General features: G+C 42.5%; 1 protein-coding gene across 1 annotated transcript in view; it reads right to left on the bottom strand.

The window, feature by feature from the left end:
- Positions 1–27,770, bottom strand: part of cacna1ea (calcium channel, voltage-dependent, R type, alpha 1E subunit a) — a gene marked incomplete at its 5' end in the record, with an annotated part of 151,689 nt that overhangs the window by 51,309 nt on the left and 72,610 nt on the right. Inside the window, 5 exons of the mRNA XM_084066543.1 lie at positions 1,514–1,629; positions 2,588–2,691; positions 6,562–6,752; positions 8,892–9,050; positions 10,995–11,098. Coding sequence (XP_083922669.1) covers positions 1,514–1,629; positions 2,588–2,691; positions 6,562–6,752; positions 8,892–9,050; positions 10,995–11,098 — 674 coding nt within the window. The remainder of the gene's footprint in view (positions 1–1,513; positions 1,630–2,587; positions 2,692–6,561; positions 6,753–8,891; positions 9,051–10,994; positions 11,099–27,770) is intronic.

Here is a 27,770-nt window from a genome sequence, read left to right as displayed (position 1 = left end):
GAAAGCAACAGTTTACTTAGTGACCACATTATGACCAGTATTACATTGGAATTTGTAAATGTTATAGGAGGAAAGGGGAATAACTTCTGGTCTCCACATTAAGTATCTTGCTCAGGGACACTTCGACAGGTAGACTATGTGAGCCGAGAATTGAACCTTCAGATTCCCAGACAGCCACTCAATAATTGCTAAGACCGCCCCCATTATAACATGTATTTTATTTTACATGTACCCTAGCATCCCTAATATTCCTATACTGGGGTGAACATTCAACATCTATAAGCTTGGTTATTTTCAGAGAAGAGATTGGTGTAGAGGGGAAAAAAGGAGTGGACCAAGTATAGAGCCCTTGGCACCCATGTCAACAAAGTATATCTCTGCTGTCCGGCAGAAACCAGTTCCAAAACGTTCATTTTTCAGGAAATGAAAAAAACTAAACAAAAGAGTTAGGAGGTTTTGTTCATCATTGATAAGAACAGCTGAATGGACCTCCAAGCTCTCAATGAGGTTGGAGGTCAAAAGGGGGTGGAGCCTGGAGTCAGTTAAACCAGCTAACTCCATCCCCCTTTGGTGGACTTTAGCAGAAAGTTTGAGGATCCAATGGAGTTAGCTGGTTTTGTCAGAAGCGCTTTTTAATAGTTTTCATTGGTTCAATATCTTTTTTTTACCAACACACAGACGTAAAGGGTGTTCAATATCATTATGGAAAAAAATGCAAAAGCGTCAAAATGGAGTTAGCTGGTTTCTGCCGGACAGCAACGATATTAGGGTTCAAGTGGTTAAATCATTTCATGCCAGATTTGGCCGATTTGGCTGGGACCCTATCTGTGGTTGTTTGAAAAGTGGTTGTTTTGGCGGAGAATGTGGCGAACAAGATTAGCCCTGCGGCAGTGTTGATTTCGTCGACTAAAAAAACTATGCTATGATGACTAAAACTAAGACTAAATATATTGACAATTTCATCAACAAATAAAAACTAGCCTAAAATGTTAGGGAGGGACTAGTGGAGAAGAGATCCAGTTGAACTAAAAGACAAGTCATTTTATGTTTGGTAGCGCTCGGGTGTTGCGCTCTGAAAATAGCCGATCTACAAGCTCAACGTGTCGCACTGCGACGTGTTGTGAGCGTGTAGATCGGCTATTTTCAGCACGCAACCAATTGTAAAATCAGCCATTACGACGGCATCAAGGCCTGCCAAAATACATTTTAGTCGACTAAATCAACTGTAGATTTAGTCGACTATAATCTTATGATATTTAGTCGACTAAAACTAGACAAAAATGAAAACATTTCAGATGACTAAAATATGACTAAAACTAAATGGAATTTTATTCAAAAGGCTATGACTAAAACTAAATCAAAATTTGCTGTCAAAATCAACGCTGCCCTGCGGTCCATAATGGACGTGTTAGTGTCAGTGTTCAGGCTTTCCAGTGAAACAAGCTCCATTTCTCACTAAGACCCACATCTGTAGAAATTCCCTGGAAAGCTCACTGATTGAGACTAATGCCACCTGCTCTGTCGATCCATGCTCGGTAGCCGTTCAGCTCTCTCTCAATTTGCTGCTGCCGCCTCAGCTTCATAAAGGCTCTGCGGTTCTCAACCCTCTCTCGCTCCTTGGCAAACTCCCTGTACAACACACACACACACACACACACACACACACACACACACACACACACACACACACACACACACACACACACACACACACACACACACACACACACACACACACACACACACACACACACACACACACACACACACGACAGAATTGTTTATTTACCCTGCTTGTTCATCATCTCAATGGTATTTGGAACGGTGTTCTTGTTGAGATTAAAAATCTGTTTTACACCAGACAGTCACCAGGGAGAGAGCTACAGTTGTCTAGAACTGAACTCTCCTCATCACACAACCACAGGAGAGGAGAGGAGAGGAGAGGACAGGAGGACAGGAGCCAACAGGAGATGAGAAGAAAAGTTTGAGGGGAGATGAGACAAGACAAAAGTCAACATCAGAGGCAAGGGGGGGGGGGGGGTCTTCTATCTCTCCCATGTGGCGATCATGACAGTGGATTGCCCATTAACCTTTCAGTAAAACTCATTAACTTGCATAAACTGTCACACCGTGTAAAAACAAGGTTTCCTGGCTTGACAGTAAGAAGCCCGACAGCCAATCAACCAAAAAGAAAATGAATCTGCCAGACAGCTTGCTGTCTGGCTTGCCAGCAACAGTAGCCTGTAAGAAGTACAGCCAGCCAGCCAACCAGCACATTATGCCATTCAGCACGCCACCTCCCTGTCTGTCAGTTAATCAGAGAAATCTTCTCAAATAAATGGAAACGTTCCAGTTGTAGTTCTACAATATACTGTACAGCAAGTCAAATCAAATGATAAAACATTTGCTATGCAAGTAAATCTTATGCTGTGTATACAGCCAACTCTTTTTTGGTAAGTCTCTCTCAACAGTTTGTTGACATGTTATCCATTTGTAACTCAGAGAGTGTACAAATGTAACCAAATGGACCCTTTGTATACTCTCAGAGTTAAAATAACTCTTAGGATGTGTGGTTATGTGAACATACCCAGACAGAACTCCCAGAACCAGGTTGAGGACAAAGAAGGAGCCGATGATTATGAGAGGGATGAAGTAGAGCCAGTTCCAGGTGGAGCCCAAGGCATCGTTGGTCTGCAGGAGAAATACAAGAAGAACAGCTGTAATTTCTACATCTCTGGCCACTTAAAAAAAAGACCACTGCAATAATATCATATGATGAAGTACAAAAAAAAAGGCATTGAGCAGTGTGTTAAGGTTTTGCTACCCAGCATTGTGAAATAGGCTCTCTCTCCCTCTCCAGGTTATTGTGTGGGTGAAATAGGCTCTCTCTCTCTCTCTCTCCCCCTCCCCACTAACCCCCTCTCCTTCCCCCGATCCCTATCCCTCTCTCCTTCTTTCCCTCTCTGTCTCTCTGTCATCAGGGATCTCCACATATGGACGTGGGCATATGTGGAGACTGACAGCCGAATATGGGCATTAAGCCGTTTGCCTAACAATGCCGATTTGCCCTGGGATGGCAGGGATCTCCATATGGGTATAATCTGGACACACACCCATGGGTGCCTCCACATATGGGCATGTGACGTACGGATTTACACCGTCGGATATCCGAATATTTGGCTGATAACAGCCTGGCTGTCGTTGCTGGGGCTTATTGCGTTGACAACACGTCTCAATTTCCAGTCCATATACTGTATGGCCATTTCTGCACGCAGATAAGACAGACATCGCCTGACCGACACACAACAATATTATACTGCATATACATTCAACTACATTGAATATACAGTATACAGTACAGTATTTGTCATGTCAATGACAGGATGTAAACACCACCATCAAACTAAATCCAACCTTTAGCCATGATGGAGAAAATCCAGTGGCCAAATATGTCAAGGGTGAAGCTGGCATTTATACAACTAAAATGAATTTCGGGCTTTGGCCAGATGCTACATGCTCAAGCCAGAGAACAGTGAGGTCACAAACAGCACAAACAGGGGCATCAGGGTCATTGTTCTGACAGAGAGAAAGGAATGAAACCAACGTACAGAAACACAGAATGCTTAATACAGTATTTGAAGAAAAATGAAGAATCAATAGTATGAATAAAGTGTTTTTTTGTAGTTAGTGTGTGCGTGTGTGTGTGTGTGTGTGTGTGTGTGTGTGTGTGTGTGTGTGTGTGTGTGTGTGTGTGTGTGTGTGTGTGTGTGTGTGTGTGTGTGTGTGTGTGTGTGTGTGTGTGTAGAGGGGGGGGGGGGGCATTTGTCATGTCTGTTGATTAGATTACAGCACATATTAGTGGGTGATTTGGGTTGAGGTTCCTTTGTGAAGCACCAGCTGGCTCTAGAATTGTGCCTGAATAAAAGTCAATCAGCCGCATTTACTGTAAGTCAATAAAATCACTCTGGCAAATCATCTGCCCTCATCCATGTAGATAAAGAAAGAGAAGGACACTGAAATGTATAGTGTGTATGTGTGTGTGTGTGTGTGTGTGTGTGTGTGTGTGTGTGTGTGTGTGTGTGTGTGTGTGTGTGTGTGTGTGTGTGTGTGTGCGCATGCGTGCGTGCGTGCGTATGTGCCTGAATAAAAGTCAATCAGCAGCATATACTGTAAGTCAATAAAATACAATCACTCTGGCAAATCATCTGCCTTCATCCATGTAGATAAAGAAAGAGAAGGCCAATGAAATGTAAGAACTAACTTGGGTATGTGTGCGTGTGTGCGTGTGTGTGTGTGTGTGTGTGTGTGTGTGTGTGTGTGTGTGTGTGTGTGTGTGTGTGTGTGTGTGTGTGTGTGTGTGTGTGCGTGTGTGTGTGTGTGTGTGTGTGTGTGTGCGCGCGTGCGCGTGCGGCAGTGTAAATATGTACAGTACATTGTGCTCAGTAACAGTCAGAGGTGAACATACCAACTGCCTGGTTGGTCTAGCATGTCTGCCTTTGATTCATTGCTCTATATGCTCCATATATTTCACACACACACACACACACACACACACACACACACACACACACACACACACACACACACACACACACACACACACACACACACACACACACACACACACACACACACACACACACACACACACACACACACCTTACATGTACTGTACGGCTCTGTACTGCACTGTGTCCCTGCCTGTCTGTGTACCTGTCTACCGTATATATATGCTTGTGTCTGTCTGTCTATCTGTCTCACTGCCTTCCTGTGTTCTTGTCTATGTGTGTGAAGTTTCTCTACTGAGCTCAGCTACTGCAAAATAGCACTAGATCACACATCTGAACACTACATCACATGCACACAAATCACTAAATAATTCTGTTAACCACTTGAACCCTAGCATTCCTATTTTAGGCGAGTCGCAATAGGCGAACATTCGTCAGAAATATCTACAAGCTTGGCTAATTTTGGGGAAGAGATTTGGTGTAGGCTGTGCCAAGTGGTCTGGGAAGAGTGAGGATCGGTGAAGTGGCCCAGGAATGTATACTGTGTCATACAACGGTGTTGTGCATTAAAAGTATTAGATCTACAAGCTCACGCTAAATAACGCATCGTTATGCCACACGTTGTGAGCTTGTAGATCTTCTATTTTCCGGCTTGGGTGAGGTTCATGCGTATAAAGTTCATTTTTGTTGTCATTTTGGCGACACCAGTGGTGATTATCTGGTTATTATGTTATAACTGCAATTCCCAGAAGTCAGTTTGAAATGAAACTGGAAGCAACACCACAAAACAAACACAGCATGGTTTAGCTGCGGGCTCCGATTTTTTTCCACCAAATCAGAAACATCTAACAGTAGAGCATTTATTCACTGTCATTTTTTATTCATCAATTTAAATCGTCTTAAATCGTTTGAATACATTTTTTCTCACGATGCATCATTACATTCCGACTTTCAACACAATGCAAGCATTGTCAAATACGGTATATTTGATTTAATGGTAGTCCAGATTGTAAAGGTGCACAAAAGACTTCAATTTGCCATCACAACCAATCTTGGGTTGTGTGAACGCCACGGCAGATGAGATGCCGCTGCCGGAAAATGCACTAGCTAGCTCCTTCTACCTCTCTGTTACTCTCCTTCATGTCTCACACCACCAATTTATAATCTTCATCCATCTCTCTCTCTCCCAAACTACACAATCTCTCCTATGACTGTTATGCTGATGACAGTCAACTGTTTTTCTCCTTGCCTCCCTCTGCCATACAGGTTGAGTTACAAGAGCTGAAGAGCACACCTCTCATACTGTTTTACAAAAAAAACTTGTTTTTGTATCCTTGTTTTTGTTTTGAAATCCTTTCAAATATAGTACATGTATAATACTGTATGTATGTGTGAAATCGATATGTTTAAGTAAATCCCATCTTTTGCCTTAATGAAGGCAGCTACTTTTAAACAACTGGTATAACACAGAAGGTCTTCCATCCAGGCCATCCAAACTGCGGGGGTATATATTTCTCTGAAACGAATAGAATATAAATGAAGAGCTGACAGTCGAGCTGAGAGCCCCGCTGAGCCTGCTGGAATCCACACAGCGCTCTGCAGTGTGTGGACACCCGCAATCACGGCCCAGCCACCTCTCATACTGTTTGGCCGAAATCTAATTCTGCATCACGAAGCGGAGCGTCTGAGAGTGCAGGAGGGAGCGATTGAAGGATCCAATCTGCACACATCAGTGGGTGGGAGACCATGAATCCTGATAAAGGTCATTACGGGTAATGGGGCCTGTATAGTAATGCAACACTGTTACACCTCATCTATTTGCTCTTGGGTTTCGGCTACTTGACAGCTTACTGTGAAGGAGATATAGTGATGTAAGGTCTGATTCGTAGATGTTCACAAGGTATGTGTATGTGCATGCAAGCGTTTGTGCATGCGTGTGTGTGTGTGTGTGTGTGTGTGTGTGTGTGTGTGTGTGTGTGTGTGTGTGTGTGTGTGTGTGTGTGTGTGTGTGTGTGTGTGTGTGTGTGTGTGTGTGTGTGTGTGTGAATCTTACATTGTAGAGGACAGTGGTCCATCCCTCCATGGTGATACACTGGAAGACAGTGAGCAGGGCAAACAAGATGTTGTCAAACTGGGTGATGCCGTCATTAGGGCCGATCCAGGTGCCGCTACATATGTACTTAGCCGGACATTGACGTACGCCACACGGGAACTCCGACTCAGACGAGTCCACTGTCTCATTTTCTGACCAGTCAGGGTGATTCATGGATGGAAAGAAAGAAGCACTGATGAACAGACAGCATGTGTGAGGCAACGTAAAGCCGGATTTATACTTGCGGGCCGGTGTCGTGCACTGAAAATAGCTGATCTACAAGCTTGCAATGCTAAATGGAAGAAAACATAAAAACAAAATGTCTCGTGTATCGGCCCCTTAACAACTTAATAACAAAGAAATTATTATGCTCCATATTTTCAAAGATAATTTGGGTGAAAGTATGAGTTCAAAGACTGAGATGGAACAACGAGTACACAGCTGATGTCATTGTCATACGATCTGAATGGTAACCTGATCACTTCTACTTCAGTCCATCTATCTGTGTTATTATCTACTGGTCCTTTGAACTCCAGTGTGTTGGCAATGGCTCGGAGGTTAATGACAACCATGAGTGTACAATGAGCCATTGTAGCGTGCTGCGCTACTGGCTTTAATTACATAGGATGAAGCTGGTTTTGATGTCTATTGGTGCGCCTGGGTTTGCAAGTGTGTGTATGCACGTGCGTGGGCAAGCTTAATGACAACAATAGCAACAATACAAGCCACCTGTCTTGCTAGCTAGCTTTTATTGCAGAGTGTATTGCCTGTCTATGATCTACTGTAGCATACTGCATTATTCACTTTGCTGGAATAAAAAAGCATAATCATAATCATTTCACATCCTCTCCTCAAAGTAAATAGTTATTTTGTTCTGTTTGTGTGTTGTGACAGTTTAAGCCAACTGGACTTGGTTAAAGCTGAAGACTGTAATCACAGGATGTAGGCTTCACGAGTGCTCTGTCTGAGTATTATAATAATCCTGGTGTGTGTGCGTGTGTGTGTGTGTGTGTGTGTGTGTGTGTGTGTGTGTGTGTGTGTGTGTGTGTGTGTGTGTGTGTGTGTGTGTGTGTGTGTGTGTGTGTGTGTGTGTGTGTCATTATTGTTTCTTCTTGGCTTCCTGTCCTTCCTTACCAAACAATCTGCTTTAAATACTGAAGGGAGGATGGCTGCCCACGCTCTGCGTCAAAAACCCAGCTTATAACATGGCCATGGAAATACTCATTTCTGGATGGACTGGGCAGAGGGAACTCCACTGTGCTTCACATTGTTCACATATTCTTTTACAGTGTTTCACAACGGTTGGGGAACCGTTTTTTTGGGTTGCGTGAGTAAGTATCCCTTCTTTTTTTTTTACATTTCCATTAAAAAAGAAAAGAAAAGTAAAATCGCCAAATCTTTCAGAAATGTTCACAATTAAAAAACGTTTTCATCTTGAACTGAAATAGGGACACCTCATTGTGCATTATCACCTACCAAATGGGTAGCCTTGAATGTGTCTGTAATCAAGTAATAATTTGGTAAGAAACTGATGAGTATTATTTATGCATGTAGCTACTGTATGTGATAGCACATGCCAATATTTCAATATCGCTCTACTGTAATTCTACACAGTAAAATCCTCAGTGTTAATCTTTCAAACTAGAGGTTCGAGGCCGCTACGCGGCCCTCACACCTATGTCACCCTTCTGTTGTCGTGTTCCGCCGGCCGGTGCCATATTTGGTCACTAATATCAACCCAAATTCAATTCAATATCAACCCACTATAGGGTAGTGATGGTTCTAGAGCTCCATATATATGGAGCTGACTGATTTATTTGCGCCTGATACCATGACGACACATTGAGTTTAGACAACACACTCCATATGTGGGTGCTGCTGCATTGGGAACTCCTTATATGGTTATTATGGCTTAGTCATAGTGACATGAGCGTGATGATGCGGCCCGTCCACCTGCCGGCCGGCCGGCCTAGTTTTCATATTACTTTAAAACAAGGCAGATATCGAGTATTGCTCTGAGCTTTGCATAGCAACTTAATTGTTTATGCAGGCAGTCAGGCACTACTTTCTTGTATAAATGATTCTTCTAGTAAAAAACTGCTTCCTTTGGCGACTGAATTTCCTTCACAGGATCAATAAAGGTCTTATCTTATCTCATCTTATCGGGACTATGCATCGTGCCTAATAACAGCCCTTAGTTGTTCTAAAATCACTGTGAAACACAAATGGACCCAACTTGTACACAAGTTAAATTAACACTGATGATTTTACAGTGTAGAGGTAGCTTATACCCAGGATGCCAGGTGTGGGTGTACAGGTGTGGTGAAGTTTGCCGCTGTAGAATTCCAGACCGATGATGGCGAACATGAGGATGGCGAAGAACAGGAGCAGGCCGATCTGCAGCAAAGGGACCATGGCCTTCATGATGGACTTCAGGACGATCTGCAGACCTTGGGAACATCACAACAGAGGAGTTTCTGAAAGGTCAGGCCCTCGTCATAACACTGTAAATGTAAATTTAAATGTAACTCTGAGAGTGATGATTGCTTGCGCACTTGGCCATCAACTACTCAACTACAACTTCTCAACATGGATTATGGGGGTCCTTGAAATAAAAAAAGTTTGAGAATGACCAAACTACTCCATGCAGGCGCTAACAAAATCTCCCATCAGCACTGGGAGTCAAAACAGTCTCTCCGGATGTGGGCGTGTCAGCTATATTCCACTGACAATTAATAAGTTTGTCTAATGGCAGCCATATCTAACAGCCGGTGTAACAGACCAAAATATACCCTCGGCCAAACTATATAGACAGGGTTAGTGGGCTAGCCAGAATACAACTCTCTAGCACAAACTATATACTCCCCATATGTATTTCACATTGTAATTATTTTAGTAATGCATTATTAAGTTACATCTCTCTAATCCAGATTATACCCCCATACATAAATACATCTATATTTCAATGCCCAGAATTTTTTTTATTCTTTTTTTTCTTTCATAATTTATATATTTTGGGTTAGACCAGATATCTCTCCTGTCCAATGTATAGCTCCTAGTGCTTTTTCATAATATACTGGATTTATACCACTCTAGTTCAAATTATACCTTGTGTTTACCTTGGGTGAATAATATACTGTAATATAGGAAAAAAACTGTGGGAGCCAACCCAGGTCACAGCCAGGAAAGGAAAGAGGCGCACACCTCGGCGCGAGCTAATAACACTGCAGAGCTTAAGATCCTGATGCTAGACAGGAGGGTGGAGGGCAACAATTCAGGAGTCCTGAGTTGGTGTTGACTAGACTGCACTCTGCACGCAAATAGTGTCATAAATTGCAATAAAGTTTACTGCCCCTTTTCATTAGGCCCACCGTTTTAGTCCGTTAGTGCCAGCTGTATGTGGCCTCAGAGTTCAAATCAACACTCATTATTTTGCAGGGAAACACTCTAATCATCCTCTATGAGACTCTCACCATAAAAAAAATGTACGTTACCACCCTCTATAGTGTCTAGCAAAGCAATTGATAAGGACCTAAATGGAGAAGAAGTTTAATGGGAAACCACTTTCTAGAACTTACTCCTACGTAAAATGACATAGTGACAGTCTCAATGGCTAGCTTAAATTTGTCTCTATGGGATTCCTTTTGCCAGTACAACTTCCTACAATATAATCTCTCTCTCTCTATATATATATATACAGTATATATATATATAGAGAGAGAGAGACCCACTCCTTCCTAAGAATAAACTCTGGTTGATGGCTGATTTAAGCAGTCACAACTGGCCTGAATACAAACTAATTGGACTCATACCTGTTGTGCATCGATGCACACAGGGCAAATCAGTCATTCCCCCCCCCCCACACACACACACACACTCAGAGAGAGCCTCTGTCATGACAGCAATTCCATCTGCTCCAGCTTGTAAAGTAGCCCCTCTCTACAATATGCTTGAGCATCTACTTGACTGTGTCCTTGTGTCGGAGGAACCCAAGCCACAGAGGTGGCCGTTGTCTTGCTACACTGGTGCCCAGAACAGGGACACAGCCAAGTAGATGTTCAAACACATTTATTGTAGAAAGAGGGCAAGATGTTACAAGCCAGAGCAGATGGGAATTGCTGTCTCTGAGTGTGTGTGTGTGTGTGTGTGTGTGTGTGTGTGTGTGTGTGTGTGTGTGTGTGTGTGTGTGTGTGTGTGTATGACAGATTTATCCTGTGCGTATCGATTCTCAACAGGATGACTGATTTATCCTGTGCGATTCACAGCAGGTGTGCAGTCACACCCAGCTCAGAGTCCAATTAGTTTGGATTTAGGCCAGGTGTGACTGCTTAAATGAGCCATCACCCACACCACACCACATAAATGTAGACATGTTATTAATTTGTAGTACTCACTGGGGATTCCTGAGACTAGTTTTAAGGGCCGCAGAACTCGCACTGCCCTGAGAGTCCTCAGGTCTACAGGGATGTTCATGTGTGCCCCTGCAGTGGCCAGGATCCTACACACACACACACACACACACACAGACACCGACGCACGCACGCACGCACGCACGCACGCACGCACGCACGCACGCACGCACACACACACACACACACACACACACACACACACACACACACACACACACACACACACACACACACACACACAACATATTATTGTCTTGGAGATTCACATGAACATACAATGATGTGTCCAAGTATGTTCTGTTCATTTTGGTACATAGAAACACAAAGATATATACCTCTAACTAACATGCACAGGTCCACACTATCACAAACACACACACACACACACACACACACACACACACACACACACACACACACACACACACACACACACACAGTTGCTGCAGTGGATGCGATATGCTTACTGAGATAAGGGGGGTATTATAGCACTGAGGACAATGGGAGAAAATAAGCAGCGTGCGTTTTGGGGCTCCTGGCTGTTTCCCCTGCATGTGGGAGGATGGCAGTGACAACTGCTCTTTACACACAGAACAAAGACAGCGGCTCCATGAAGGCGATTGTAGGACGCTCTCAGACAGGAGACACTCGAGGCACACAACAAACAGATGCGGAGACGTGTACGTCACAAACATACATCCACACAACCACTCTTCTCCCTGTCAGAGGTACACAGATTCACGTCACGTACACTTTTGTGTGTATTGTGTGGCAGTGTTACACACACATCCATAAACAAACATGAACACATAAACGCACGCACGCACGCACGCACACACACACACACACACACACACACACACACACACACACACACACACACACACACACACACACACACACACACACACACACACACACACACACACGGGTCCGACGTCCTTCCGAAGTTATATTTTGTATTTCTTCGTCTGATCTCTTGCTCTTCAGACTTCTTAAACACACCTTTGTGGCCAAACTGATGACAAAACCACCCTCTTTCTCTCTCTCTCTCTCTCTTTAGTTCCCCGTTAATTGGCCGTTCCATCTTCTCCACCTGTCCTCCCAGCTACCTTCATTGTGATTTGCAACACACCTCTCCCCTGAATTTCTCCCATTCTCCCTGGTCCTGAACCTCTCTCTCACCCTGCCAGCCATCTCTCACAGTTTCTCTGCACGCACATTTATCTCCTCTCAGCAGGATGCCTCCAGAGTGAAAGATGAAGATGGAGTGAAGAGGTGAAAACAAAGAAGGAGAAGCTATGGAATTATATTCCCCATCAGTCAAGACTGCAGACGCTCACCCCATTTTCTACTGCAGACTGAAAACTCACCTCTTCGGAATAAATCTCACGCCCTGGCACTCCTCTATCCTTGTATCACTTATAGTTGCCTATTTTCATAGTGTTATACAATAATCGTTGCTGTCCGGCAGAAACCAGCTAACTCCATTTTGACGCTTTTGCATTTTTTTCCATTAATCAGGGCCATTGAACACCCTTTACGTCTGTGTGTTGGTAAAAAAAAATATTGAACCAATGAAAAGCATTAAAAGCGCTTCTGACAAAACCAGCTAACTCTATAGACAGGTTTCCTGTTAGTAAACATGAGAGGATATGACCGTGCAGATCCGGGGGTAGCCTATAGAGGGCGCCATTACCCGCAGCAGCTCTGGTCAAATGTCCATTCATAAAATAAATATTCTTCACCGGGTTTAATGAAAGTAGATTAAATTATGCAGTTTGTAATACCTTGTTTACTCAATAAAAATGATTTGTCGGAAGTTGGATCTGTTTGTATATAATAGCAGCATTATGCCTATTATGCCTATAATAGCAGAATTATGGCTATCTAACTCCCGAACATAACAACAGAGTGAACGGCGCAACAATTCGTTTTCCCCGAGCATGCGCAGATTGCGCATTCTGCTCTGTGATGACGTCGCGCGGAAATCCGTCTATTGGATCCTCAAACTATGCTAAACCAGCAAACTCCACTGGAGTTAGCTGGTTTTGCTGACTCCAGGCTCCACCCCCTTTTGACCTCCAACCTCATTGTGAGCTTGGAGGTCCATTCAGCTGTTCTTATCAATGATGAACAAAACCTCCAAACTCCACTTTTTTTCATTTCCTGAAAAATGAACATTTTGGAGTTAGCTGGTTTCTGCCGGACAGCAGAGATATGCAGAATGTACAATATGGTGGTTACTTGTTCATATCGATAGACATATGTTTGCTTGATCAAAACTGTTGTTTAGAGAGCATGTTGTTTATGACAGATGCTAGATTTGATGTTTACGCTAACATCATGCGAGTTAGTTCATGCTAGTTAGAGCTTAAGTCTTTGCACACTATTTACTTGACCATTTGTGAAGCAGAGCCACACCGCCAAATACAATGCAATATCATTGCAATAAATGGTTTAAACTGGACAAGAGTGTTTGATAGAACAGTAGAGAAGGGGCAAGGCCGGTTCTGACCCAATTGCCGCTCTAGCAAGTGTTCTCAGAAAATTGTTGTCCTTTTTTTTGCCTTCATAAAATATCAACAGCTACATACAACAAAAGATAGCACGCATTTCTCACCTTCTCTCCTCTAAACTGAAGCACTGATGGTGGTTTATTTGGTAGCATGATTTTGTAGTGTGTGACTGACTGGTTTTACTTGCATTAACTGTTCAACAGTATGGGAGAGCGGAGGTGAGCTGCGACTCGCGAGCGTCGTCAGACTAACAGCCGTCCCTCCCCTCTCCCCCCGCCGCAGCTCTCCCAGTTCCAAGCAGCAGACAGACAGACAGGCAGTATCACAAGGTTAATTCACTCATGCAAACAGTGATGTGACTTGCAATCGACAAACAAGTGATAGAATTTAGTTTTTTTCTTTCGCCATTTCGGTGCCACAGGTATTGTGGTGAGAATTAGTCACATCCCTAGCAGTGTTGATTTTGACAGTACATTTTGATTTAGTTTTAGTCATAGTCTTTTGAGTAAAATTCCATTTAGTTTTAGTCATATTTTAGTCACCTGAAATGTTTTACTGTAGTCTAGTTTTAGACGACTAAATATCATAAGATTAAAGTCGACTAAATCTACAGTTGATTTAGTCGATTAAAATGTATTTTGGTGGGCCTTGATGGCGTCATAATGGCTGATTTTACACGCTGCTATTAAATGCTATTTTCAAAGCGCAAACGCAACATAAAATGACTTGTCTTTTAGTTCTACTGGATCTCTTCTCCACTAGTCCCCCCCTAACACTTTAATCTAGTTTTTATTTGTTGACAAAATTGTCAGTATATTTAGTCTTAGTTTTAGTCATCGTAGCTTAGTTTTTATTTGGTTTTCTTCAGTGAAAAAAAGGTAGCCGACGAACAGTTTTCGTCATAGTTTTAGTCGACGAAATCAACACTGATCCCTAGTGCCTAGGACATGTGGGACTGGTTTAATTAAGAGAAAAGTCATTGGGGGGTGGGGTTGGTGGAAACTAAAATAGCTCAGAGTCATGCACAGAATGAACGTGTCCCATCGGAGGGCCTCATATAGCATCACACCTCTCTCTCTTTAAACAGCACCTCTCCCACCTCACTTTTCCTTCCCCTCATCTTCTGCTTTTCTCTCATTTCTTGTTCACACATCTTTTAGTTCCGTCATCTCTTTCCCTTTCCCTTCCTCTCCCTCCTCCTACCTCTACCATGTCTCATTTCATGCCCCCCCCCCCCCCCCCTTCCGACTCTCCCTCTTTCTACAAATCATTAGTGTGTCTCCATTGTGTTTTAGTTGTTATGGAGACCAGGGATGGAGAGTCTAAAAATGGCCTCCTCATTTAGTCTGCCAGTGGACATCCTGGCATGCCCCCCCCCTCTCTCTCTCTCTCTCTCTCTAACACACACATACAATCATTTAACATGATCTACACAATACATGACACATCTGTTAGAACTTGTGTATTTCAGTACAGGGGGGAGGAGTCAGGGGTTTGGACTGGAAGTTTGCTCCCACAAGTCAATTTATGACCGCCTCACTCCATTCCGCGCCTCACTCCATGCACGTAGTGATCCAGCACCAGCGCCACAATAATGATCCAAATAGTGATCCACACGCTACAACCATGGTATTAGAGTAGTCGAGCTTTAATCACTAGGAGCTGTCAAGTTATTATATCGTTATCACAGGAGCTGCACAGTCTCGTTCACATGACCCTCAACACCCCTCTCTCTCTCTCTCTCTCTCTCTCTCTCTCTGAGCGAAACGGCCACCACAGTGAGCTCAGCTTGTCCCCTTGTCAGAGTTGTCAGGTTTGATAACTGTGGCACAGTGACGTACCCTGTTGTAATGACAGGTCCCTGACGTGTGATGTATCTGTCATGACAAGCATCACACCATGATAGCGATAACATTGACTTATGCCCCGTGTCACTGTCACAGAGCATATTAAATATGATATGAGCCCAGATTGTCCATAGCATTTAGAACATGGTTAACCAACTTGATTACGTAAAGGACGACTTCACCCAGTTTCAACCCATCTTCATATAATTGGTCCTCGCTAATACTTGTGATAATATGGTACCATTTTTGTCTACTTGGTTTGTGTCTCAGAGGAGAGCTGTGGACAGTTCCGAAACCCGCCTACCAGTGACATCATCGATGGGGAATCCAAGCTAATAGAAACGGCAGGCTTTCTATGCTATAATGGAAGCCATTTTTCTTGCGTTAACAAAAATAAAAAAATATATGTTTTAAATCTTGTTCTGGCAGGTGGGTTTCTGAAGTGTCCACAGCCCTCCTATGAGACACAAACCAAGTAGAAATAAATAGTACCATTTCATCATAACTATTAGTGAGGAGGACCAATTATATGAAGATAGGTTGAAAATGGGTGAAGTCTTTAACTTTTATATCTTTAAGTGGGAAGCCTAATTTATGTTTTGCCGACATATCGCGTGATTTTTGACGAGTGAAGCGTCACACGACACATGGTCTCCAAAGCTCTGATGATAATGGAAGCTTTCATCTGCAATGTGTTCAGTTCTGGGTGTTCTGTTAAAATGTCTAGTCAGATGAATTGAAATAAAATTAAACGAATCTAACACTTCAAATGGATAAATTATTATTTTTTGTTGTAGGATATTCCTTTCTGTAGACAATTGTATGGCAGGTAGAGGCAGACAGTTACTTAATAGTGGTGATTCATGTGGGACTTCAGTAACTTCTGTCAAAATAAAATAAAAATCTATCTGATCACAGAATTTGATCCCTAACAGTGGAATAAAAAGTGTGAACTCTGTTCTAAGTTGTTCTTCTAAATCTTGTAGGATGGTAAAATGCAAATTGTTCTGTGTACAGAAAATGTAGATTTATTTGACAATGCTGCAATGCAGAGGACTGTGTGTGTGTGTGTGTGTGTGTGTGTGTGTGTGTGTGTGTGTGTGTGTGTGTGTGTGTGTGCGTGCGTGCGTGCGTGCGTGCGTGCGTGCGTGCGTGCGTGCGTGCGTGCGTGCGTGCGTGTGTGTGTGTACAGTGAATTGTCTTGACTAAGTGAGGAATTGTATTGAGGCACTCCCACACTGTTCTGCTCTGGTTGGTTTAGTTGATATAAGCTTCACCACCCACTGTGTCCCCCCCCCTCTCTCTCCATCTCTCTCCCTCTCTCTCTCCGTATCTCTCTGTATTTCTCTCTGTATCGCTCTACGCTCTCTCTCCCTCTGTCTCTCTTTTTCTCCTTCTCTTTCGGTCAAAATGTGCACACACAACCACAATAAACCCCTCGTGCTCACATACTGAAGAAGCAGAGGACAAAGATGAAGATGCTGGCTAGAACACACTGTGAAATTAACATTACATGTATGTGTATCACTCTGCTAAGCGTGTTACATGCTAAAAACAAATCACCCAAATAGACCCACAAAGATAAATATTTTTACACTCTCATAGTTAAATTAACACCGAGGAATTTACTGTGAATTATTGGTTTTCCAAATAAAATGTTTGCTCTTTGGGCAGGATGAATAATGAACTTGAGTAAATTATTTATTAGCCATCCATTGGAGAGAGGGGGCGGGGGGGGACGTGTGTGTGTGTGTGTGTGTGTGTGTGCGCGCGCGCAGCCATCTACACTGGAATGAGTTTCCTATGATGTCAATTAGTGGCCAATTTAGTGGGAGCATCCACTGACGCCACCCCACCAGATGATGACACCAGTGAGGTAGTCCTCGGTCATTTCACCAATCCACCTCCCGCAGAGCTCAAGGTCAGGACCTGGTACATATATATAGTACTATATAGATGGCTCACTGTCATTTATGGGTCACAGGATTTAGTGTGAAATGCCATGAGGATGAGAAATATAGATAACTTCTTTGCCCTTCTTTGAAGCTCCCATGCAGAGACCTTCAGAAGATAACTCTCTGTTCTTTAGATACAGTACAGTATATATATTTTTCACCTACGTAACGTTGCAAAAATCAGGAACATTCTTTATCAGAAAAATACAAAAAAATCTGTCTTAAATTTGCACTAAACAAAAGCAGCTGCAGAACATTTAAAGCCCTTCAGTGTTACATGTGATTTTCACGTCCTCAGAATAGAATGATATTGGATTCAGGTTAGATCCATACCGCATTGTAATTAGCATAAGATACTAATTCAACACAAACACCTTCACCATCTTCTTGCCTCACAAAACTGTAGCTGTAGTTAATCCATTGAGGCCTGAGGTTCCGATTCTGCAAAATGTGTTCGGTTTTCTGAAAAACATATGTTTCTATATCAGTGGTTTTCAAACTTTTTCATGTCAAGGACCACCCAAAATGATATGTATTTGGTCGCCGACCCCCATCTCAAAATATTTTGTTCCAGGGACCCCCAGAAGCAAAGATTTGAGTTAAACATTTTCGCTTTAAAAGAATGTAAATTAATTAATTTGCACACATTCTCTCGATTTGTATATCTGCTATTTTTGAATAGCCAAAGTGTAAAATAATGCTTTGTAGCTCAAATGAAAAAGTGACACAGGTCTTAATGGGTTAAAATGTGACGACAGCTGCAACCCAGCTCAGTGTTCAGTCTAGTTCACTGATTGAATGATGAATCACCCTGTCTGTGAACTGAATCACAGGTCTTTACCCCTCTGATATGGTCCACATTTACAGGGAGCAGGCAGCCAACCCAGGCCCCTGGTGTGTCACTATCTCTCTCTCTATATTTCACTCTGAACTTACTATACCACCGTCAACACGTTATTATCTAGTCACAGCTTTGGCCATATATCATGCATATACTACTGTACATAGACCATTTTCCTGTCCTTTTTTTAACGCTGTCTATGAGAGGGTCTGTGTGTGTTGTGTGTCTGGAGCTAATCTTGCAAACCGCTACACCAATCAGCACCAAAACGTTGTATGCGCACTGTGAGTAGGCTACAGAAGCACACATTTTCTTTCACATACGTTTTGTACTTTTTTCAATAATTAACTTTAATTTTAATATTGGAAGTCAATGGGCCACTGATACATACAGTATATACTGTAGATATAGACGACTGACATCATAGATGACTGATCACAGGGGAGTCCGCTCATATTTCCGACCTCCGATTATTCCGACATCACAGGAGTAGGTTAGGGTTACTTAGGGTTAGTTATAATGGGGCCAGTCGGACCAACGGGTTGTCGGAATAATGGGCGCACCGTTACAGGCTGGCCACACCAAACTTATTGGTATAACAGAGTCACATTACTATGGTAACTATGGTACTGTATGCTTTGATAAGCACTCGACAGTAATGTCAAATGTTGAATTGTGGAAAGACAGTGTGGACCTACGTCCACTCTCCTCCTCCGGTTATATCTGAGACGTTCTTCTCACCCAATAATTGATGTAAAAGTGGAAACAAGATGACATGAAATGGGCTTTTCATGGGTCACAGGGGTTTTTCACACACTATTCAGTGCCGTTATTTTCCCCTGAATTGGTCCCAGCGCTGCAGTTCAGTAAAGACACTCTTGTCGAGATGTAAACCATTTATCACTGTCACAGTCTGTGTCTCTCCCATCACTCCTACCTTGCTTCCACCTCACCTCGTTCCATGTAGTACACACCTCACCTCATTTCATCTGCACACCTGTTCCTACTCCTCCACATCACCTCATTTCATCTACACAACTGTTCCTACTCCGCCACATCACCTCATTCCATCTACACACCTATTCCTACTCATCCATGTCACTTCATCAATATATAATCAGTGAAACCGTAGTACGTCGTAGAGTCATCTTTGCTGGTCACTGCTACCGTTCCAAGGATCAAGTAATATCGGATATCCATCTATGGTGGCTCCCCCAATCGTCCAGAGGACACAGGCCTCATACATATCCTGACACAATCTCCAGGGACACTGGACTTGCGTTCCAAGAACTGGGAGCAGCAATGGCCGTCAGGACCCGATGGGAAGACGTGTGGTGGAAAAAGTACTCAAATTCTTTACTTAAGTAAAAGTACCAATACTGCAATATAAAAATACTCTGTTACAAGTAAAAGTCCAGAATTAAAAATGTACTTGAGTAAAAGTACAAAAGTATTGGCATCAAAATGTACTTATTGTACCAAAAGTAAAAGTACTAAATATTTGAAAATAGCAGATCTACAAACTCACAACGCGTCGCGATGCGACGCGTTGTGAGCTTGTAGATCGGCTATTTTCAAATAGCCTATATAAAATAGGTTTAAAGTGGTTAATGTATGTTTCATTATATTATAATTTATATCTGAAAAGTAACTAGTAACTAAAGTTTTCAAGTAAATGTAGTGGAGTAAAAGTGCAATATTTGCCTCTGAGATGTAGTGGAGTAGAAGTAAAAGTATTGGAAATTGGAAATACTCAAGTAAAGTACAAACACCTCAAAATTGTACTTAAGTACAGTACTTAAGTAAATGTACTTAGTTACTTTCCACCACTGGACGTGGCATATACGTAGGATCTCGACGACAGTTAAAGGCTGATGATGATGATTAATGAATGAATTAAACTTCATTAAACACCATTTTACACATACTCCAGTAAGGAGTTTAACCTTATTGCATCGCACACTCCCTCTAGTACTGGATCAAAGTGGATTCATGGGACTCCTTCGTCGGACGAAGCATACATTTGGTATTAATCTCGCTACCTGTCTGTGTGGATAGGGATATTGAGAACACATAGGTTGTCTCTGCTGAGCGCAACCGAATTGGTGCTGACCATTGCGCCTCTGTGCACGCCCGACTTGCTTGTCAATCGTTTATAGGCGCACGCGACAGTACTCTTCTTAAAAACATCTCCTGTTAATAAAGACTCCACAACAACAATGCTAAGACCAGCGACAAACAGCGTTTTACATTCATGGACTACACAGACTATCCACATTCTCTTTATGTCCTGGCTGTTGAGGTGCATTCAGACGAGACGCAACAGGAATGTTATTTTGAGTGATGTGATTTGATATCAATATTAATGTGACGTCTAGTCTGTTTCTACTCGCCTGTTTGACAGAGAAGATTGCGGGTTACAAAAACAAAAGGAAAATAGGTAGGGAAGGGATCCTCACATATTTTAACCCCACCGAATGGTATAAAGTAGTAACTCCACAGACATAAAAAAGAGGAAAAGTACCACAACCGTGGCACTTCCTTAAGATTAGCTACAGTAGATAGATCGAATCTAGGTATTAAATGTTTCTTTAGGCATTATTCTTGGTTTCGTATTACTCTTATTAAAGCTGAAAACCTATTTTAACTCCTTGAACCGGCTTAATGGAAACTGCAGGGGTAAGGCTGAGAAAATGAATGGCAATCTTGGGAGATAATATTCATCTTAAGCCCCACAGCCCTCCCTCACAGAGACATTGGCAAAGAAGACCATCTCTTTATGTCATCTCTTACTTTACCCAATAAACCTGGGGCATTCAGTTCATAGATTTTGTTAATGTGGCAAACAGAGGCGTACGGTCATTGGGGCCAACGAGGCCATGGCCCGGTCTGTGTAAACCCTACATAACAACATTAGCAGCCCCTCACCCTTTAAGTCGCCTTTGTTTTCAAATGGGGCTCATTTGCATTCGGCCGAATTGTTAATGAGTGGCCATTAGAAAACCCGTTTCGCCGTCCCCGGTTCTCCATTGCGCAAAGACGCGCACCTCTCCATTCAGAAATGTAATAGAAGAAGAACCGTCGTCCTGAAACACCCTGCCCCGCGTCTAAACCGGCGGCCTCGGTCCGCGAAAAAATGGGGCAGTGTGTTTTGGGACGAGCGTTGCGTTTTCCACCCGGAATGGCTCAGTAATTCTCAATAGACTTATCAGGGGGGTTAAGATTCTTGCCCGGTCAACGTTAGAATTCACTATACGCTACTGATTCCAAAACCCAAGAATCCATCCCATTAGGTTTCCATATATGAATGATGTATGACTGTGTATGTATGAAGTCAGTAGAGAAAGTAATACAGTTAAGAGGTATTGTATCATATACTCCAGTTTATTTTGTACTCAGAAAATGTACTGAATGAATTGATAAGCCTGCATAAATTTCCTTAGATAATAAAATATAATTTCCATATAAACCTGATTCAAAAGCTTAACTTCCTATTCCAATGCCCTCTACTCTATTCTTTGGTTGGTACATGGCACATTGACGAAGAGTAATGGAGAGACCAGACAGCCCTCACACACAGCCCTTATATCACTGAAGGCATTAAACAATGATTTGACCCATTAAAAAATATCTGGATCAAAGCCAAATTGAGACAGCACTTAGGCAGGCCCACTATCCTACTGAAAGCTTTCTCTGCATCCAGTGACACATACAGCTGGGCCACAGAGACAGGTTGCTTTGTAGGTTGCTTTGTACAGTCCTCTCATGTTACTGGATGATAAACACCCCAGAATAAAATAAATCTAGTCTAGACAGATTCTAAGGCTAAGCTATATTTTACCGTGTGTTTCCTGCCATAGCTTTGTAGCCATTGTACGTGTATTCATGTTCCTGGTTTCCAGAGTCCAGTCTCAGGTTCTGTTCTGTTCTGCCTGCCTTACCTGTGTCCTGGACATAGACTGTTTAAAAGAGATGGACAAAGCCAGACAGCTGGTTTCTACAGACCGAAAATGAAGCCGATTGTTCAGGAATTTGAAATCCGCCATCTCTAATATAAGCCCAAAAGCAGGTCGGGAACAGGAACCGGAAAACAATCCCCAAAGAATGCTATTGGTTGGGTAGCTTGTCAATCAAGAGCGGGGGTGGGGAATGAATGCTATTGGTTGTGTAGCTTGTCAATCAAATCATCCCGCCCCTCTTAGCCTACTTTATCGTTAATTTTAGAATAAATGGGACCATCATTTAGCAAAACGCTTATCATGATGATTGAAAGGAGACTTTAAACTAGCGACTGGAAGCATATAGAATTTATGACACTTTTTATTAAGGTAAGAAAATCTAGTCTAATGTTTGTCAAAAACCCATCCGCTTGCGTTAAAATAAATTCTTTCTGACACCTGCAGGGGTAAAACAGCGAAACTACAGGCCATTCATATGAACGGTCTCTTCCGTATTGGAGTCAATGTAAAAATCTCAAGCTGGCCCCTTGGTCCTGGACCCTGAATCCCTGCCTGCTCCATTTTTGGATTTGTTCACCAGTTTTCACTTCAGCCCCTTCCTAGACTCAACCCATGCCTCTTTCGCCTTGTCCCTCCTGTATGTCAATACATACTTTGTATTGAACCTGCTCCACCTCTAGTCATGTGCACTTGGGTCCTTTCCCCTGACACACACCATGACAATTATAGTTAAGTTAATCATTTGTGTTTAATGGTGTGGCTCTGGTCCAGTGATGCTCCAGAACAAATATGCACATGGCATGCATAAAACAGTAGGCATGTAACGATTCACTCAACTCACGATACGATTCGAATCACGATTCGAGGTTCACGATACGATTCTTCACGATTTTTTTACGATTTGTTTAGCACATTTATTTTCCAGACAAATTACTGAAAACCTTGATTATTTATTTTACAAAAATCATGTATTTAAAAAAAACAATATTTTTTCTCTTATCCTCTTTTTAATACATGAAATTAAATAAAGCCTTTTTATTCACGAGGTACATGCATTAACTGTCACATTAAGACATATACTTTTTTATTTGTAAAATAATAACTTTAAATATATAAGTCTTATGAAATAAATGAATTTTAAAACATATATCCCAGATGAAATAAATTATAAAGAAAACCTTCAAATAAACAAACTAAGGCTTAGCCTTGGGATTTACAAGTTATTTTTTATCTATGCTACATTCTCAGCATTCTGTATAAAACACCACATTTATGTACAGTAATAAGGGAAACTGTTTTAAACTGCTCCAAATGAGATTAGATAAGAATTAATTGATTAATATCAATGAAATTCGCTATATATCTGAAAGACAGTGTTGAAAGGAGTTTGGTGTTGTCAGCGGTCTGATACAATTGTTAAATTATTAAATTAGATTATTATTCATTGTACTCTGCAGCCGCACCGAGGAGCTCCAGAATTAGCCGTTTTCATTAAGCCTTATCAGTTGTATGTTTCCTACAGAGTTTAAATCAGACAGCTAACAACGGCGAGACGGGGGAGGGGGTAAACGGTATAGTTTGGGCAATTCATCAATCAAGTAAACATGTTTACATGCGACGCACATTTCCCTCTTTATGCAGTGCTATCGCCTAGTTGTTTAGATTTCATAGCCTGAGAGGACGTGAACCCCACTCTGCCGTTCATAGCCTGCTGTTCAGTGAGTGAAGAAGAGACGAACGCAGGCAGCTATGGTGGCCCCGAGGGGACAAAATAGTAGGCGGAGAACAAGGTAGGGAGTCTGACTCGATTGCGCCCTCTGCTGGTTGCATCGCGATGTCATATTTTATTGCATCGATTTAAATCGTCACCACTTTGAATCGATTTAAATCGATATACGATAAATCGTTACATGCCTATAAAACAGACGTGAGTGAGTCTGTGCTCACAAACCCCCCATAGGGCATAGCCTAAAGAAGCAAAGTTATTAAGGTGTACATGGCAATAGACAGACTGCATGTATGTACTGTATCACATGTCTGTCTGATGTTGATAATGTAAGACTGGGCAGGCACCAGCTTGTTTCAATGGACTGCTTAGTCAGCTTAGATCGTGGCCAATATGCAACTAGATAGGATATGGACATGAGACCAAATTAAATAAATGTAACTTCTATCTATAAGATATTATGTAATTCACACATGACAAAGACTATTCTTTTCTAACAGAGAGCAGTACTTTAATTGCTGTCTGACGAGGATAGATGATTTAACATTCCAAGCCTATAGGTATGCAACTCGAACGGTGCTACTGTAAGTCAGCAGAAGCGGACATTGCACGCCTGCCTTGTTTTAGATGTCTTTACCAGACACGGCAACCTAATACGGGTTGGGAGCGATAATGGCACCTCCACATTTCAATGGGCGGGACTACCGGGAACGCTGAAAAGTGGTGCGACAGGTTAGCGCTGTCGTGTCAAAAGGGTGACTCAACAGGTGATTTTGGACCAACTCGTCAATATAGTGCGACCTGAGAGTAAGAATATAATGGAAAAAAATTGCAAAGAATGTGATAATGGAGAGAGTGGGAGATAGAGAATAGAGAGACTAGAGACAGACACAAACAGAGAGCTTGTTAAGAGCACTTCAGTGACACCATCATTATTATACCATAATTTATTCCGAATCACAGATAAAATGCCACTTCTGCTTTGTTAAGGTCACATTACTGAATGTCACTAACCCCCCAGTCTCATTGTCCCCTTATCACCTCCCCATGTTTTGCTCATGCATATTCATGTGTTCCGTTTATGAAGCCAGCATATTACTGTGTGTACCCAACACTGTTTACCAGAACAGAAGCTTGTTAAAACAAATGAGGAACTTAAAAAGCCTCTCCAACTCCATTGCATGCACGTGTTCTCTCGCACGCCCACGCATGCACGCACACACATGCACGCACACGCACGCACATGCATACGCACGCACACGCACACGCACACGCACACGCACACACACACACACACACACACACACACACACACACACGCACACACACACGTGCACAGACAGTCATCCTGCTTTCATCTTTCTCTCTAGTGCTGCTTTTTCAAACAGACTACAAAATGTCTAAATTGCATTTCTTACTCCAGAAAGGAGTCAGACTCATTACTGCTGACTCTAAATATCGCTGCTGTCAGGAAGAAACCTCGTATCTCCATATTTCAACTTTTTAAGTTTTGTTTTTCGTAAATGAATGCCCTAATTCGTCATACAAAAGTAGTGGGGGGAAAAAGCAGATCTACAAGCTCACAACGCGCCGCGATGTGACACGTTGTGACATGAGCTATTTTCAGGATTTAAAAATGTTTTTAAAATAACAAAAAAAGGAACGATCTTGGACATACAAGGTTTCCACCCGACGTGGACGATATTAGACATTAGATATTGATCAGGGAAGCAGCAGGGCTGGAGCCAGTGACAGCATGACCTATAGGGTGGGGTCCTCCATCACCACGGTAACCGCTCAGGGGGACACGTTCACGCCTGTCGTGTCCATGCTCATCAATCAATCTAAGAACAGATGGATAACCACAAGGATCTGGGTGTGTGCATGTGTGTGTGCAATGCACCCCTACATGTGTCTGTGTGCGTGTGTGTGTGTGTGTGTGTGTGTGTGTGTGTGTGTGTGTGTGTGTGTGTGTGTGTGTGTGTGTGTGTGTACCCCTACATGTGTCTAGATCGCATACATTTGTAACTGTGACTGTAACAGCGCGCACGCACTTGATTGCCATACTGGTGTGTGTTCATGCTAATGATCAGACAGTCCTAACAGGTATAAGCTGCCAAATGGACAGAAGTTGTTACAGTATTGGCTGGCACAACACTGACAGATATTCAATAGTGGCACATTGGGTTCACACACACAAATGCATCAACAAATATGCATGCACGCACGCACACATGTACTCACACTCACACACACACACACACACACACACACACACACACACACACACACACACACACACACACACACACACACACACACACACACACACACACAAATATAACAGTGAGTCAGGTATAGCATCGTTTGAGTCAGGCATCGTGACAGAACGTCACACCCTGACACCATCCGTGAAATAAGTGTAGTGTACAGGACAGCTCAGCAGCAGCAACACTAGCACAACCATGACATGGCTGTAGGAGGAATATGAAGAGAAGACATCCACAGACACTTACAGTACCATTTAAACAATTAATTGATATTACAACCAGATTCACACACAGAAACGTGACAGTGAGAAAGCAAAAAGGCGATTAAACCGTTTTTATGAGGAGTTACGGTCCTTGTGTGACCCTGTGTTGCTCTCTCCCCCTGTGTCGCCTGTATTCCCCTGTCTGTCTCTGTGTGTGTATGTGGCATGGTGTGGTTTTCCACTCTATTCAAATACTATAGGACTGAAGTCCCAGCGTTTGGAAATCATCTCGGAGAATGTGGTCCAATTTCATTGTCATTCAATTATTACCACTGCTCTTGTACCCTATATTGTCTCACCTGCCAGTGAGGAGTCCCCACCAGGAGGACACCGCACCTCCATCCTAATCCTCCCGTTCAACATTGCCTGCTGACCGGTGCTTCCCCAGTCCGTAGGAGTACGCGCAGTGACATAGATCGTCCTCCTTGCCCGGTTTACCTCCCCCGAACACCCCGCCGATTGTGTTCGTATAGACCACATTCATTTTTCCCTGTGATTCATTCATTGTGTGATCACACGGTTACGCACGCAGGTCTGCTCCACAGGGACGCCAAGCTATTTTGCCATGGCGGCATTGAAGCATTAGTGCCTGTAGTGAAGTGTCTCAGTGTGCCTCCTTAGTCATCTTTTTGAATGCAAGCCTTCAGATTAGCTGCAGTGAGTATCTTAGTGACTCACACACCTTGGGTCTTTGCAAAGTTTTAACATTCATATTTCAAGGCTTACAAAAGGATTAAGGATAGCTTGCATGTAAGGGTTTGGTTGACTAAACAAAGACACTTTTACTGACCCGATTGTAATCTGAGATATTGAGCGTATCAAGTCTTTCTTAGTAAAACAGAGTGAGCACTCCCAGGCAGTTTTCCAATTAATTTTAATTACTATTCTGTAGTGTGTTTCAGTATTCTGACATCCTATAACACATGTAATTAAAGACGACTTCACCCATTTTCTTCATATAATTGGTCCTCACTAATGCTCATGAAAAAATTGTAAAATAAATTCTACTCGTTCTGTGTCTCATAGGAGGGCTGTTGACACTTCAGTGGACACTTCAGAAACTACCAGTGACATCATCATTAGACAGGGTTTTTTTTTTTCAAACAAGATTTCATTTTTTTTATTTCGATTTGTATTAATGCGAGAACAATGGCTTCCATTATAGCATGCTAACTTTCCAGGAATAGAAAGCCTGCCGTTTCTATTAGCTTGGATTTCCCATCGATGATGTCACTGGTAGGCGGGTTTCTGAACTGTCCACAGCCCTCCTCTGAGACACAGATGGGGTAAACAAAAATCGTACCATATTATAATGAGCATTAGTGAGGATCAATTATATGAAGTTAGGTTGAAAATGGGTGAAGTCGTCCTTTAAGAG

The sequence above is a fragment of the Gymnoscopelus microlampas genome (genome assembly GCF_963454915.1).
Source record: "Gymnoscopelus microlampas genome assembly, chromosome: 9".
Lineage (NCBI taxonomy): Eukaryota > Metazoa > Chordata > Actinopteri > Myctophiformes > Myctophidae > Gymnoscopelus > Gymnoscopelus microlampas.
This window is presented reverse-complemented; position numbering and strand designations above follow the sequence as displayed.